The 16,310-nt window shown below is 36.9% G+C and overlaps 1 protein-coding gene across 1 annotated transcript; it reads right to left on the reverse strand.

The window, feature by feature from the left end:
- Nucleotides 1-103: 103 nt before the first annotated feature.
- Nucleotides 104-15,462, reverse strand: LOC131675653 (kinase D-interacting substrate of 220 kDa B-like). The gene is made up of 21 exons (XM_058954695.1): nucleotides 14,775-15,462; nucleotides 10,708-10,839; nucleotides 10,000-10,098; nucleotides 9,814-9,912; nucleotides 9,533-9,730; nucleotides 9,349-9,447; nucleotides 8,988-9,284; nucleotides 8,552-8,927; nucleotides 8,310-8,474; nucleotides 8,020-8,227; nucleotides 7,512-7,934; nucleotides 7,210-7,432; nucleotides 6,938-7,141; nucleotides 6,421-6,886; nucleotides 6,188-6,353; nucleotides 5,633-6,107; nucleotides 5,385-5,558; nucleotides 5,162-5,309; nucleotides 4,960-5,087; nucleotides 4,562-4,679; nucleotides 104-2,431 (listed from the first exon to the last, which is right to left on the reverse strand). The coding sequence occupies exons 1-21, from the start codon at nucleotides 15,456-15,458 to the stop codon at nucleotides 1,509-1,511; spliced, it is 5,805 nt and encodes a 1,934-aa protein (XP_058810678.1). The 5' UTR covers nucleotides 15,459-15,462; the 3' UTR covers nucleotides 104-1,508.
- Nucleotides 15,463-16,310: the final 848 nt, after the last annotated feature.

Consider the following 16,310-nt stretch of genomic DNA (forward strand, 5'->3'; position numbering starts at 1 on the left):
TAATACGATGAAAATGAGAATTGGAAAGGAAAATTTGAAATACATGTTTAAGTTATTCTTAAAATTTTTATTTAACACTTTTTTTTATAATGCTTCTAAATAATATTGTAACCTACTTGTTTTTCAAAAAATATTTTTATGATTGTTCATTCTACTAATAGAAGCTTTAATTTGTTCGATAAATGAAAAGTTTCAAAAATATATATTTAATGTAAAAACTTCGAAAATAACTAAAAGCTTTTAAATTTAAGATCATTATAATTCACTAAGTAGGATAGCAAAAAAAGTTTGCAGTAATTTAATTATTTATGGACCATTATCTTAATGTAGTCCACTTTGTAAGGTAAAAATATCAAAAATATATTTATATCATGAAATTATTCACCGAATAATAGAAAAATCGTAGAAGCCTTTTTAATCATTCATATTATGAATTAAGGCACAAATTTTGTTCTAAGTAATACTGCCATCACTTACATTCATTATTCAATAGCCATTGATATATTTACATACCGTATTAATAATCACAATATTCTTTGTTTTTACAATACATGTTGTGTACATACAATTCATTTGCGCGCCTAAGAATTAAATTAAGTAAACGTCTTTTAACCTTAAGCATTGATTGACATTTGATTAATTTACAAGGTATACATCTATTCTACTCTTTGCTGATTCTCACTGAAATACTTTACGAAACAGTTAAAAGCTCTCTTCTTTTATACATAAGAAACTGTTACCTTTTCATAACCTTTGTTGAATGAAATTGGTACATATATAATCATTCTAGAATCAGTACTTGATACTAAAAAGCAAGTAACGCTACTATAAGTTTTTCCTATCTTTAAATTTTATATTAAAAAATTATGGTTGTTAGAATAATCCAAGATTCATTTTAATGAAAATGCAATTTCGTCATGGAATACAAATTTCTAACAATATAAATAAAATATCGAATATATTTCAATTATTTTTCAATCTTGAAAATTATTCCTTCAATTCCTTAAGGAAAATTATAAAAAATTCATTTAATTCATGATAAAAGGCAACATTGCGTTAAGTAGCAAGGATGAAATCCCAGGAATATTGATTCTGAATACATTTAGTAATGAACGCAGCCCAGTCTTCGAGTGCAAAAAATATCTTAAGTATCGTTAAACATTTCGTTAAAAATTATAAAAACCAGTCCTTCGAATGTCATTCATCAAATTAAAATTTTTCGTATTCCTGGTTTTATACATAGATACTACAAAAGTTGCTAGCTATATTCGCTACCTCGTGGAATCTGATGCAGATTTACGAGCTGCACACATGCTATCATATTCCTCGCATTTCCCCGTATTAAAAGTAAAATTAGCTAATTATTGGCGCGAGGAAGTATCAAGGGAATAATAGCCACCAGGGAGCACCTGACAATAAATGCTATGCGCCAATCTAAAGCGCGAACTTGGTTTCCGCAGCCATGCGGTTTAAATATCCGTAAGAAATCGACATTTCCCGTTGAATTTTTAGACCGGAGTTTCAGGATTGTTGTCCCATTCCTGAGCATTTTGCCTTGACAAGGATCGTCCACCATTAGAAGAATTCATCGATTCATGAACAACTAAACTAATCGCGTCGACATAGTGATCGATAGTGTCAACACTAGAGTGGTCACCACCTCGTCGCATACTCTTGTTGGTTGCGGAAATCGGCGACACGGAGTCGCTACTTTCATCCTCTGGACTGGTAGCCTTGAACACATTATCCGAGGTGGAATCATTGCTTGGGCTGGACATTCCGGAAACAAGTGGCGTTGACTCTCCATCGCTATTTTCCTCGACGACACCAGTTGTAGTCGTAATAGCAGCCTCACCTTGATGATGTTGCTGTTGTTGGTTCAACTTGCTGCCGCTTAAAATTCGATCTTTCAGTTTGGTGAGCTTACTGAGGCCAGATGAGCTTGTGGATGAGACGACTGGCACGGGGATGCTAATGGTCAATTCCTCGCTGAGTGACGAGGTTGATAATCGCGATTTTAAACTACGTTTCGATGAAGCAGTAGTCACTAAATCTTGGCTCCCATAAGTACCATGATTATCGGACTTAGATCTTAGTGCAGGCGATGATGGTGGCGAGATTAGTAACGAAGATGGTCGTAGCACCGTCACCTGTTTATTGCCTCTCTGAAGGTGTGCACTTGCGGCTGGAGCTCTGAACTGAGAGGTTGAGCAGCTGGACACGATGCTGCAACGCGAACTTATGCTTCGCTGCGAATTAGTACGGTGGATGGGAGGAAGATTGACGGAGTCGAGGGAACTGTCTGATGAGGTATCTTCCTCGACTTGATCGTCAGATACTGGTATCCAATGCAGCAGTGGATTAGATTGCAATATTACATAGTCCGTGTCTTGCTGTGAAATACTTGATGCTCTTGATCTTATTCGGTCACCTGTAAATCATCATTTATATCATTTGTTTATGGGCTTCTTTTTTCATATCGGTCAATACATTCAATAAGTTTTTTGGAATTCAACAAGGAATTTCAGAAATTCCAAAGCTACTTGCATTTAAAATATTAAGATGCATTTTGTAAATATTTTAGTCTTATTTTTGATAGGCGATTGTTTGATGCATACAGTATGCAAAAAAAATTTGGTTTAAGGGTTAATAAAGTTTTTCATGCATTACAAATAAAATAACTATAGAAATAATAAATGTTATGAGGTAATTTACTTTATATTCTTAGCTACCACGACTTTAGGAAAAAATTAAGAATGAATTTACTGTTAAAAAGGTTGTAAGAGAAAGTGTTATTACACATTGCTACATTCAACTCTTTACAGCCATGCAAAATAGTTTAAAACATCTTTACTTATGTTACTTTAAAAAGCGAAGTTGAATTTTTGAGGAAAGCAAAAGAACTGATAATTAAATAGGTACAGTCAAAATTTTATATCCAAAACTGCTTTAACCACAGTTCAAGTCCATTTCCGTGTAGACCTGCCCTGACATCCGTCGCACCTTGGATCGTAGGATTGTAAAAGACGGTTTCTTATCAGAATAAACTGATCAACATATCAATGAATGAAAGTGGCAATAAACATGCGCATTCGTTTCGATAATTTTTCAAGCAACTCTTTATTATCATGTATATTTTTGATATATAATATAATACTTTTTTCATTAGTGACGCAGACATATTTCACGTATGCCTTATAGCGACAAAAGTATATATATAAGTCACTCATAATAATTTTCAAAATGACGGTTTCAATCTTATAAGATATACAAAGACTCTTTTCTTTTCAAATTTTCGAAGCTACAATATCCAATAGGACCGATTTAGAAAAAAACAATTATTCTATATGTATAACAATATCATTGCACAGACTCGACGGTGCAGAGATCATCAAAGGAACAAATTTTTCTCATTTCTTTAGGCGTGTTTATATGTAGGCTTAATCGATATTGCTTAAACACTTATATCACAGTTCTTTCCAATGAACGTAGTGCTTCTCGGCAAGCTTGTACTGTCTACTTAGGTACTTCTTTTTATATACATCTTAGGAAACATGTTAAGATATAGATTGGCGTTCTGTTATACTTATTATTCATTCACGTGCATAATTAAACATTAAGTTTATATAATTCTTTTGCTAGGGCACCTTCAACATTTCATACATATACCGCATGAAATTAAGACATTTATATGTACAATGTTAACTTTCATTAGGAAGGTATTCTTGGAATTAATGCTTACTTATTGTTTTCGTACTTGTAACAAATATGTGATTATAGACAAATTTACATAAATTCTTAACTAATATGTATAGGCCTATTACTTTAATATACGAAATGCTACATTATAAGCTTGTGTAATTTTCTTTTTTTAAACACATTTTTAAGTGATTGCATAGTACAGTCGTTTTATAAAATTCACGTGATTATGTATATGTAAAGCTATTTTGTAAACATTTTAATAATGACACGTCTTACAAATGCTATAACAAAAGTTTCCAAACAATTAAAAATATTTTACTCCATAAAAAAATGCTTTAAACACCAGTTGACAGTCAACAACGTAGTTTTGTTTTGGCACAAGTTATATAATACTCTTGAATATGATTATTTAATAACGAAGTAGAAACGATATTAGATTATCGAGAGGTTCACTAGAATTTTATTATTGGCACAAGACAACTCTATATAATGGAATTCCTTGAAACAATATTTGTACTAGCATTTGCTTTATGTAGAAAAGTTGAGTAATGCGGCGTTGTGCATTTATTTATATGTGTGTGGGTGTGTGTGGGTGTGTGTATGTGTGTACAACAATCCGTTGTACAGACAAAAAAAAGAATAAAATCAATAGCAGCAGCACAAAAGCGACATGTGTGTTCGTGTATATATCTCGTATAACTCATTATAGAGTTATAAGGTGCGTTTTTAGAAATTTTGCAAGTTGTTTTTGCCTAAAAGTTCGTGGTATACTCATTAACGGAGTCAGGGCTTTGGTCGGATCTCGGTGGTTCTTGGACTATGACCAAGGGCAGTGTAAGCGGAAGAGAAGGGGGCTCACCTGGCAGTGAGTCCGTGGGGACGATCGCCGGTGATACCGGCACGTCCAGCACGTCCTCGCAAGCCTCTTCGTTCAACGTTTGCAATGCTCCGCATATCATTTGCTCCTCTAGCGTTACCTGCAATATTTCATTAGTTTTTAATTTTAATCGATTCACGAATCACCGGTTGAATATTAGTTACATTCTTACACCAATATTTTATACACTCGGACATTTAAAAAACAAGTGTTAGTGCGCTTGTTGAGATCTTACCTGTAAAAGCTGTAATTTATGATATTTAATATTATATCCGTGCGTGCATAAAATAGCCAAAAAAAGTTACAGATTAATTAATTTTTTAGTGAAGCGTGTATTTTGTGTATTTACAGCGGTAGTGATATTCAAATGAATTCTTTACCTGTTTCTCCATTATAGATTGTTTTCTTTCTTGTTCTCTTCTAGTTGGACCGTCCGTTCTTGATAAACCTTTATCCTTTTCAATAATTGCAGATACCCGTACAGCTGTATTTTGAGTCGAGTGTTCCACTATTGAATATACGAATTTAATATTTGTCAATTGTGTGAATAATAAACATAAAAGATATGAGAATCTTGTTTACCTTTACGATTACTATCTTCTGCACCTACATGAAATCTAACGCTTCGAGAACCTTCTTCTTGAGTCATAAAATTGGTCAGCTCCTGCTCCCTCAATGATATAATTACCATACGAAATAATTCCCAATCTCCAAATGACATTTTAAGTACCTTATCAAATGAAAAATGAAAAATATTGAAATTTCAAGTCTTCAATATTAATGATTTTATATAGAATAAACTTACATTTTTTAATTCCTGCAAATCACAATGAAGAAGTACTCTGCCAGTTATATTATTTTCTTTTATTATTTCTCTGTAATATGGAATTTGGTTAGGGTTGAGATCTTGAATGTTATCAAGTAAGTTACAAAGTGCATCAACTGTTAAACAAGATAGTTTGAGATCAAGAATATCCGGCTGAAAAAATATGAAATTATCAAAATAACCATACAGACTATTTATTCTATATCATCATTAAAAAAGAATCTTACAGGTAAGTTTGTAACTGCTGAAATAGGCTTTGGTATAGGTTCTAATGATGAATGCATATGCGACCATTGTGGCATTTGCCAATCATACGGCGTTCTATAATTCGACCAAATTGAAGGAGGTGGTGGTAGCGTTGGAGGCACATTAGTAGCTGGACCAGCAGTCGATCTTGCCAATCGCGAATGTCTGTTGTTTAGGGTATTCCGGTTTATTAGCCAACCAACTTCGGGAACCACGGGGGCATTCCATTTGTATATGCCAGAATGATTCGCTTCTTCGTCAATGCTTTGCTGCTCTTCTTTGATTTTTTTTTTAATGTAAGGATCGAGATTGATTGTGAAGGGCAGAAAGATTTTCATGTCGCTAACGAGAAGGCTCGATCGGTGAAATGTAAGGAAAACGTCGAGCTTTCGTTCATCTCGATCTATTTCAAGGAGTGGCTGGACATCTTTCAATACTGGGATTTGAGGACGAACTCTGCAATTATTTATGAGAGTATCGAATCATGCGTATGAGAAAAATAAAAAATACGTAAGTAAAATACCCGTGTAACTTACTTATCATAGAGACTTTTCAGCGACATCGAATCATCAAGATTATCTTCGCAGGAATCGTAGTATAAAATCATCCACGACGTTCTAAACGGCCATTGTTCAGTGATATTTATCCAACTAGCTAAATGGTACCAGTTAAAATCAATTTGGAATGCTTTAAGTAATCTCCCTGAGAAAAAATACCCGTTAACATTTCGAATTTCAATGAAATAATAATGCAGCATTAAAAAAAATACCTGTAACGTAAACGACGTTAAGTAATCTTCGCATACTGCGTGGATTAACGTCACTGAAGTAATCGTCGGTAAGCAGCATTTTGTTAAGATCTTGAGCTCCACCCAGGCGATTTAAATTGCTACCTATACTACTGGCTATGGATTCGCTGAGCTTCAACTTTCTGCTGTTTTTACGACTCGGCGGTTTTAATTTCTCATTACTATTCATCATAACGCTTGATTCAGTACTCAAACGGCGATTTGATACCGAACGATGCACGGGATTTGTCGTCGCATAATTGACACTCTCTTCAGCTTCATTCCACGTGGCCTTTTTAGTGCTGTGCAAAGCCGTTTGTTGAGCTATTTTGACTTTGCGTAAGCCACTGTTTTGCAGGTAAAAGGGTAAGTGCACCATGTTGCGCAAGTAATCGTGTCCACCGATATTTGACTCAGTAAAGAGTCTTCGGCTATTAACTTCTACGGCCTTAGAACGGAATAATATGTTTGCAAATATACTTGACGGAATTAAAATTACATTATTTATACAATAATTTAATACCTTAGATATAATGTGAGGATCAATAGCTAGGATAACAACAAAAGGGCACCCATTATCGCTAAATAAGGCTTGTATTGCATCGAGCACCAATAACACTTTGTCTTGTTCACAGCTGTCAAGACCATCAACAATAACGACTAGTCTACTTTTTTGGGCTGTAAAACTATCTAGGCACTTGACCTGCAATAAATAAATTCAATTAATATCTTTTAAACAAAAAGATTTTTGCTTAACCGATGGATGTTTACCATTTCCGTCATAAGATTAACTTCGCTTCTCAGAGTTTGCAGAAAACCTTCGCTCTTTAAAGTTTCCAACTTGGCTATGCGCCTCCTTAATTGCCTTCGTTGCGAAAAGACTAAGGATTGAAGGGTTCTGCTCCATGTGTATAAATTTGCTATTATACTTACAGCCAACAGCAAAGCAATACTTATCATTATGACATGCGCAGTTACGCGCTCGATTACTGGACTGAAAAAGAAAAAGCACCATTTTGAAATTAAAGATGCGACATTTATTTTTCAATTTTCTCTTTAGTTAATGTACTTACTCATCCTCGGGAGAGTCGACAAGATAAACAGTAAGTATGGAAACGCCAACGAGGAAGCTACAGAAACAGAACTCGAATATGGCTACATAAGGCAAACAACAGAGATGCCTCCACCTCCATGAGGCAGTACTTTTAACAGGCTTGGGCCGGAAAGCCCTATACAAACGCGTAGGCAATGAACCAAACTCGTTCTCGATCGAATCATACAACGAGCCAACCATTTGTACAACAGCATTTTCACCAGCCGTCGTGGTGCCAACTCGCGTTTGATCGGTGAAATAAAATTTGATCGGTTGTATGGCGATGCCCTCGTGCGTTTGATTGCCTGGTGGATGGCAAAAGGTCACTTGTAGTAGCAGTTTCAGCGAGTTGAGTTTTGTGGTAAGCGCCACAGTGAAGTTATATGGCCAATACCAGTCGTACCTATATATTTCAAAGGGTTCTCTTTTCACTTTTTCCTCGATAAATGAAATATTTATGCAATTTTTCCCTTTTTTTGCAAACTTACCGCTTATTTGCGTACCAAACCATAAGTAGGAAGACATAAATGAGAATCACTAAGCTTGCCCCGGAGATTAGCCCAGTTATCCATGATTGACAAATTAGCCCGATCGTCACTCCAATCAACAACGACACGTGCGTTATAACTAGGAACAACAGCGAGGAGAATTGGAATGACGGGTCAAGCCATTGTCGTGCGAAGTTCTTCATTTCCTCTGTGATAATAATACTTTCATAGTAAATACCTCGTGAATGATAAAAAAAGTTTGTACTTCTGGAATTATCAGTCCATCTTACCTCGAAGTTTATTCAATAAAAAGGATTTACCCGAGCCCCATTTCGCATAGAGACCTACGGTTATGGGAGTCGACAACGATGGCTCGCTCAATATATCCGCGAGCGCGCTACTGTAGAGATCGTAACCAAGCATATTTTCGTTATCTTCGTTAGTATTCAATCGACCTAGAGAGAAAACGCAAAAACGGCATAAATGAAAAGCGCAACTGCTGTGTTTGCTCTTCCGTGGTCGAACAACTTACGAGCGCCAAATATCTGTCCTAATATTGCTTTTGGATGATTGATGTCGATGTTGTAAGGAGTCTCGCCTTGCTTGTTGGGCCTGTACAGCAATTGACTGTTCTTTGGATTTCTCAGTAGTATCTCGACAATACCCTTGGATCTGGCGCGCATCGCTATATGTAAAACAGTGTCACCCTTCTTGTCGGAAGCCGAAACTTTGGCTTTTTTGTCTAGCAACATCTGTACCATTTCGGCATTTCTTGATCTCACAGCGCGAAGCAGTGGTGTGTCGCCGTCTTTCGTGGCAATTTCAAGATCTGGATTTGCATTTAGAAGCATCCTCAGGACTGCAACATTACCCTTCTCTACGGCGATGTAAGTCGCTGTTTTCCTATCCTACAATCACCGTTCAGGTATTATTTCGCAAGCTCGATCCATCTGAGACCATTATCTCACCTTGCCCGGAATGTCCACATCGGCGTATTTTTTCAATAAAGACTCAACGACACCTCTGTGTCCACCTTTCACGGCGTGAATTAAGTTCGTATCTCCTGACTTGTCTTGTATATTGATGTATGCACCAGCGTTGAGCATGGCATTGGCAATCTCGTGGAAGCCCTCTCGGCAAGCAATCGATAGAGCTGTGCAGCCGTTCTTGTCCACGGCATTGACATTCGGCTTGTAATCGAGCAGCAACAGCACTACCTCCACGTGATTGCCTAATGTTGCCACTATCAATGGCGTCCACGAGTACTACAAAATGTTTCGTTGTGTATGATTGTAAACGGCATTTATGTAATAAACAGCGTGTCATTACCATTCCTGCAGTGTCGACCGTGGATCCAGCTTTTAGCAATGCGTCCACTATCTCTAAGCTGCCCTTGCGAGCCGCCCATACTATTGCAGTTGTGCCGTACTAAACAAGAGAAAAAAAAATGCGTTCTTGTTGAAATTACTGGATCGTGCAAACGAGAAGAAAATAGGCACGGTCGTGTCATTACCTTGTCGCCGACATTGACCTTAGCGCCGTGAGCAAGTAATTCCTTGACAATGTCAGTATACCCGCGGCCGGCTGCCCACAGCAGTGAGGATATGTGATAGTTGCCGTAAGCATTAACGTCGGCGTTGCGCGCCAACAGCAGCGTCACCGTCGACGTGCGCCCTTTGTACGATGCCCACATAAGTGCCGACCAGCCTCCCTGCAATACACGCATGCATCGAATATGAAGCGCGAATTGACGACATTCACCCGCGGGATTGTTTTCTTTTCTTCCGTGCTCACCGCGTCGCGATGCTCCAAATCGGCGCCGTGTTCCAACAGCTCCAGGCACACGTCGTCGTATCCCTCCTTCGCTGCGAATAACAGTGCCGTCCAATTGTCCTGCGGCAATCGTAAGAGAATCGTCAGGAAAGTTTGACAGACAGTACGATGGCTTTTTGTTCTTTACTTTTTCGTTGCTTCACTTACCACATCTTCAGCATTAACGTCGGCTCCGTAGTTGATGAGCTCTCGGACAAAGTGGATTTTGCCTTTACTCGCTGAAAGAATAAGTGCTGTGCTGCCGTTCTGTCGGAGAACACATATATAGATGTTTGAATTTTATGCGCTGTCGTGATTATTGTAGTGTGCTTTTATTATTCGTGTAAATGATATCAGTCGTTTGACCTTGCATTTAAAATTTTGCGACGTTGACAAATTATTAAATGCCAAGTGATTGAATGTCAAGACTGATTTGAAAGGAAAATACATTGCTACAGATAAAATACTTGGAATTTGCTATCAGATTTATCACTGAATTTTTTTAATAAAAGTATAAATATCGTATTTATAGTTGGCTGAACCCCTTAACTTATAAAAATTTTATATTTGCAGTATGAGTACGAAAACAGAGGCTCATAAAGACGTCGAATCCGGATATTTTTGAGTACTTTCTTCGATTCGTAAGGTCGACAAAAGAAGAAAATCAGACGATATTTGAAAGACCGCGTCGAATAAAAAGAAAAGGCAATTCTAGACTCATGCCATTTGAGCATGAACGCGAGCATAACATTTTTCCTATCTATTCCAAATAGGACAATATATCAGGATATTCTGTAACGGTCACTGGCATATGTGAACAAATTGACATCATAATATGATAACCACAAAGCAAAGCAAGAATCAATGAACACATACCTCATCGCGATCGTCGACCTGGACCCTTTTGTTCTCGAGGAAATTCTGCAAGCCGGCAAGGTTGTCATCGCTGACGTAATTGGCTAGTGTGCGGTAGCAAAGAGATACCATCGAGTCGGTCCGATGCAGAGTCTGTGCGAAAGACGAAAGATACACGTACTGCATTAGGGCATCATCTTGTCAAGCATCATTCCTCCGACTGTTATTCTTCGCCGTTAACGACGCTTTTAAACGCAAAAAAAAATGAGAAACGCGGGGGAAAACACACGTACGCGCAAAGCATGCTTTTGTATCGAGGGATCCGGCCATCCTTCGTTCGTCTTTCTCAAAGCTCGCACGAAAACATTATGTAATGCAAATATCGAAGGCGTGTGTCTGGGCGTGCGTAACACACATTTGGTTGGATAGCAATGACGCATCCACGCGACACCTGGATTAAAACGTTTACTTGAAAGTAAAAAAAAAACAACGCAGTCGACGAGATACACTGCGCAAACTGATAAAGCCGCGTTCTCGCGTATCGAAACTCTGACGCGCACACGTGACGCGCGTCTGAGAAGTCGTCGATATTTACTTTCGCTGCTTGTCGTTTTTTGTAACGCAAGGTATAATTATTAAGCCGTACTATCGGTCTATTAATAGACTGCTCGCGAAAAATAGATTAGGATTCATTCAGGTTCTTCGAGCGATAAGAAAGTGCGCAGGCACACGCGTATACTTTCGTCAGCGAGAGAGTCAAGTGCGCGTTCGCGTTGTTTTTCTCCTGCTCGCGAGGCTTCCATCTACATGCAAAGTAACGGACGGATTGAGGAGAAATTCGCGAAAACGTCAATCTTAGAGAAACGCTAATCTATTGGCTGGACAGTAAATGTTTGAAGAAGTAATTATTGACGATTGACTGTGCAAAAATAATAACCGGCAAAAATGGAGATCGTTATCTTTACTTTCGGTATCTTCTCGATAAAGTTAATTTCATGCTGAAAATGGATCAAGTTTGATGCGTTTCACGAGAAAGTTTAATTCACTATTAGAACGCAATAAATATGGCTTGTTTATCGACGAAACAAATTACGTTTATTGTGGCTCGAAAGTCATTCGAAAAAAAAAATGAAGTCAGTTTATCGCTAAGTTAGTGGAACAAAAAAACGACCTTAAATTATCTTCACATTTAAAGATTCACTAAAATAAACAGCATTTTGTTACGCCAATTAAGAGTTATTACAATTACAAATGAAATTTTTCGTAAAGTTAGTAAACCTAAATATGTATAATAAAAAAAATTTGGTATAAGATTAAGCGCGGTGAATTTAAGAAAATCGTTAGTGTCGTGAATTATAATAATGCACGTCAGCTGTGCTCACAAACATTGTCGAGCGAAGATATTGACAGTACCAAAATCATCAGCAATACTATCGAATAGAAGCTAAATTCTGACGTACATTAATTAACCCACTTTCATTTTTATTGGCTAAGATAATGTTTAATAATTCTAAAATCACCAATAAATCATCCAATAAAACATAGCTTATTGGTTAGTTTTTACTTAAAATTCATGAAAACAAAACGATATGAACAAAACCCGGCAACATCCCATCATCACTCATCGAAAAGCTCGTCACTTTGAAATCACAACGACAACAAAATCACTGCCAACAGTTGTGAAGCTCCAGCGATAAAAAACATCGATCTTGGAAAACGGCCGAAGGAAAATCAAGAAATTAAATCAAAACAAACACTAAGCGAAACGTTGAGGCTGTAGGTAGAGGCAACGGTGTTGAGCCAAGAGATGATAGCAAGCTGCATCTTTCCTATTGATGGTGTGTTAATGCGAGAAGGTGAAGACTTCGACTATACGCCTCAGGTAAGAGAGAGAGAGAGAGAAATGCTTATGGTTGCTGGGTGAGCCTGCAGTAGCAACACAGCACCGCACATCTCTCCCTCACTACTACTGTACAAGCAACTTCGCGAATCGCGGAGGCTCGCGCGAGTGGCGGCTGCTCGTGATATCGCTAAGGAAAAACCGGAATGCGCCGTTGTGTGTATCCTATATATAAGAGCGAGTATATGACTTGTCGTCTTTCTCTCGATAAAGCGAATCCGCAGCTCCACAAGGGTTAAGGACCTATGCCTTTTGTTCTTTGACAAAGTCAATGAAGGGATTTTTTTGTTCGCGAGAGTGGGGCGTCGCGAAAAATTAACTACGATGGAAATATTCGAGTTGCTTTTGTTGGTCAACGATAAATAGGCGCGATTTACGCACGAGATCGTGAGAATTTCTCGGAAAGTGAGATGACAATTTTTTTGTGTTTGATCAAAACACTTTATCTCTTACATCAGAGACGAAGGGAACATTTTTGCCAGACAATGTAGTCTTTAGTTCTTTTTTCTGTGAGAGATAGACGAGGAAGGAAATAAAAAAATTATTGATGTAATGCATTTAGAAATCCATTTATTTGGTTTGTGTGCAGATTATTGATGTTGATATGCAGGAAATTTGTCAATGGATCAGGTGTGTTTGAGGTGGTGAAAAAGAAAATTGAAATGCTTGATGCGCTTGTTGTGACGTGAAAAACTGTAGATAACATCGGGAAAAGCAGAGAAAGTAAGCTCGTAACGTTTTCGATGTGTATTTATAGATTCATGAGATAATGTTCAACAAAAAAGGTATGTTTTCTGTTTTCTGTCTAAACTCTCTCGAAAGTATGCTGCAAAAAAAGCAAGATAACTGATAAGGTAAATATCAATAATTTTTAATAATTTTTAATATATGCGCTCTAGAATTAATTATTCGAGAAACTACTTTTTAATGACCCCAGAGGTTTCTCATATCTCTTTATTTTTAACGTTTCAGATGTCCTACTTGTTTACTTATTGTAAAAATTATTAATTCCAATATAAAAGTAAAAGGCTTGCAAACTTTTTTCTTACGAAGGTTATACAATTTCATTGACATAAAATATGTTTGAATTAGATTATTTGTGTGGAAGAAAAAAATGTAATTGCTAAGCTGAATATTATGCATTCGTATAAGATTTAGGTCAATGAATGAATCAAGTAAATGTTGATAGAAGAAATACAAGTTATTGCACATGGTAACCTAAATTTAGTTCCTGGACACAAAGAGCTTTGTTTTTATGTTTCAATTTTCCCTGTAAGTAATATTGATATGCAAATCATTTGAATTGATAACTCATTTAATGAAAAATGACAAAATAACGCGTAACGTACATCTGTACTCGATATCTTAACATCGATCGAATGATAATTTCAACTTATAAAATCACTTTCTACATAAAGATTACAAATATATATTTTAGTTTTGACTCCATCAAACCAAATCAGCAAAAAAGAATTATCATGCACGAGGAAATAAAAAAAATTTAGGTAAACAAAGTTACATCACGTCCATCAAAATAATAATCAAAGCAGTAGCGTGGGATGTGTGTGATTTGTGCGAGCGAGTCAACGACCGTAACGTCGTGCAACGACTTCGCAACATTGTGTTATTCGGTGACAATGTAAAAGGGGCAAAGGAAGAAAACGATGCAGAAGCGTTGAACGACGCGCACGACACTGCAGCAACACAGCGGGTAAAATAATTTCCCATCCCTCTCCGTTTATATTCCTTTTTCTCCTCTAAACTTTGTTTTTACTCTTTCTCGCTGCATCTCTGTCGAGCGTTTTATGAATACGTGGTAAGTTTCTTATTTTTATCGAGATTTCTCCCTTATTCATTTTTCGTTGAAAAACTAGGTGCTTTAGTTTTATTATTGATCGCAGCGAGCCATTTTTGCACGAATAAAAATGATAATTTTGAAAGGAAATAGAAAAAAGCGTAAGTATCCCGGAGAAAATAGCTATTAATTTTTATAATTAATAAAAAGAAAGAGAAATTTCAGGCATGTTATTATTCAACCGATTCTTACCGAGGTCAAATGAGTTAACAATTAAAAATTTGTATTTGTCCCATCCCATTAGCATGAGCAACAAGAGGACTACTCTCTTTCAGCAAAAAACTTTTAGCAAGGCAAGAACAAACTGCTGGAAACACAGTGCGTAAGACCAACCGTATGCGAGTGCCTCCTAATTCCAAAGCTGAACTTTCGTCCATAACCCGAGCCTATCGAGTCGATTGCTGGGAAATGTAGATGCGGCAACATGAGATGATGATGATGTTTCTTGTTCTCATCTAGAGTCCCATTGCCTATCGCGTCGTGCTGATTGAAACCACGAAAGAATGGCAATCTCGACGACCATCTTCGTCCTTTTGCATCTCTCACTGCCTCCTCCAGTGCTGATGGCTCGGCGAGAGCAACGAACGTTGCACTTCGTCTTAGATTCGAAATAACGAGTTGCGATGCTGCATCGGGGGACGGCGAGAGAAAATTGCTCGGTGCCCCTGGGAAAACACTCGCGATACTTGGTCCGATACTCGAATAGATCGCTGCGTTGGTTATACTCGATCGTCTTGGTGTCGATGGATACGAACTTATGCGGATTTCCGGCATTGTTTGGCGACGTATACTGCCGTTTTCTAACTTTGATAATGTATTGATTTTTTGCCATTCTTCAGCCTTTTGTACAACTATTGGTGATATTAAGTCGTCAGGCGGCATGTAAATCGATGCTTCCGATTGAGGTGTTCGCGAAGGATCGTCGTCGAGTTGAACGGCTTTGAGGTCCTCCTCGTTTTCCTCGGCAATGCCAAAGTTGATTTGAAATCGATGGGACGTGAAAGTAGCTTTCCGCATGGCATTATTTCTAGTAACTTTTTTCAGATATGCAAAAATGACGAGTAAGTGAGAATCGAATGAGGCTTGGGGTAAAAAATGAGATGTTATTTGGCTGTAACCAGGATTCATAATGAAAAACAAGAGGAACATTTTTATAAATAAGATAAGAGATTCCGTGAAGTGCTTTTTGATTGCGTTTGTCATATTTCTTTATTTTTATAAAACTTGAATTCGAAACTGCCTTGTTATGCGATAGAGAAATTGGTAAAAATATAGGCATTTTGTCAATTATAATATTGAATAAAATTCTTCTATCATACGTGAAATCTAAAAAAATACTCATTTTTATAAATAAATTCTAATGGCTCTTTTGCAAAGCTGTTAGCTAACCATCTTTCAGATTTTGCGCAACAATCAATCGTCAATTGAAACGTATTTAGAAAGATAAGAATTGTGACTTCAAATTCACGAACATACAACTTTACAAGGTTATGACGTCGAAGCACAATTTAATTAATATTAATAGATGATTCAGCGCTCGCTTGATCGTATCAAGTGAAATTTAATCGTTTTGAATAGACCACATGCATATCCTCTAACATACTAGTACAAAAAGTATCCAAATTTTCAACAATTTTAAAGTTACTTTGATGATTTGAATAAAAATAAATTATTAAGAGGGGTTCAAAAGAAACATGAAAATAAGAGATTATAGTTACAAACGGTTGTTAACTAAATTTTATATTTGAAAGATTGTTTAGACAAAAAATTAAAATATCTTTCTTATATTGTGGTTAATATAATATAGCAACAATTTAATTCATAAATAAGAGCCTTGCACGCAATAATTTTTTGTTTTATCTCTTTCTG

Source organism: Phymastichus coffea, unplaced genomic scaffold (genome assembly GCF_024137745.1).
Source record: "Phymastichus coffea isolate CEN01 unplaced genomic scaffold, Cenicafe_Pcof_1.1 PCOF00028, whole genome shotgun sequence".
In the NCBI taxonomy this organism is placed as follows: Eukaryota; Metazoa; Arthropoda; class Insecta; order Hymenoptera; family Eulophidae; genus Phymastichus; species Phymastichus coffea.

What these genes read in the sequence shown, in the direction of transcription:
- LOC131675653 (XM_058954695.1), bottom strand. Translation starts at nt 15,458, where the DNA reads ATGCGGAAAGCTACTTTCACGTCCCATCGATTTCAAATCAACTTTGGC. An exon ending in GTCGACTCTCCCGAGGATGA is followed by an intron (nt 7,433 to 7,511) that starts GTAAGTACATTA and finishes TTTCTTTTTCAG; the next exon opens with TCCAGTAATCGAGCGCGTAA. An exon ending in TAAATTATTGTATAAATAAT is followed by an intron (nt 6,887 to 6,937) that starts GTAATTTTAATT and finishes TTCCGTTCTAAG; the next exon opens with GCCGTAGAAGTTAATAGCCG.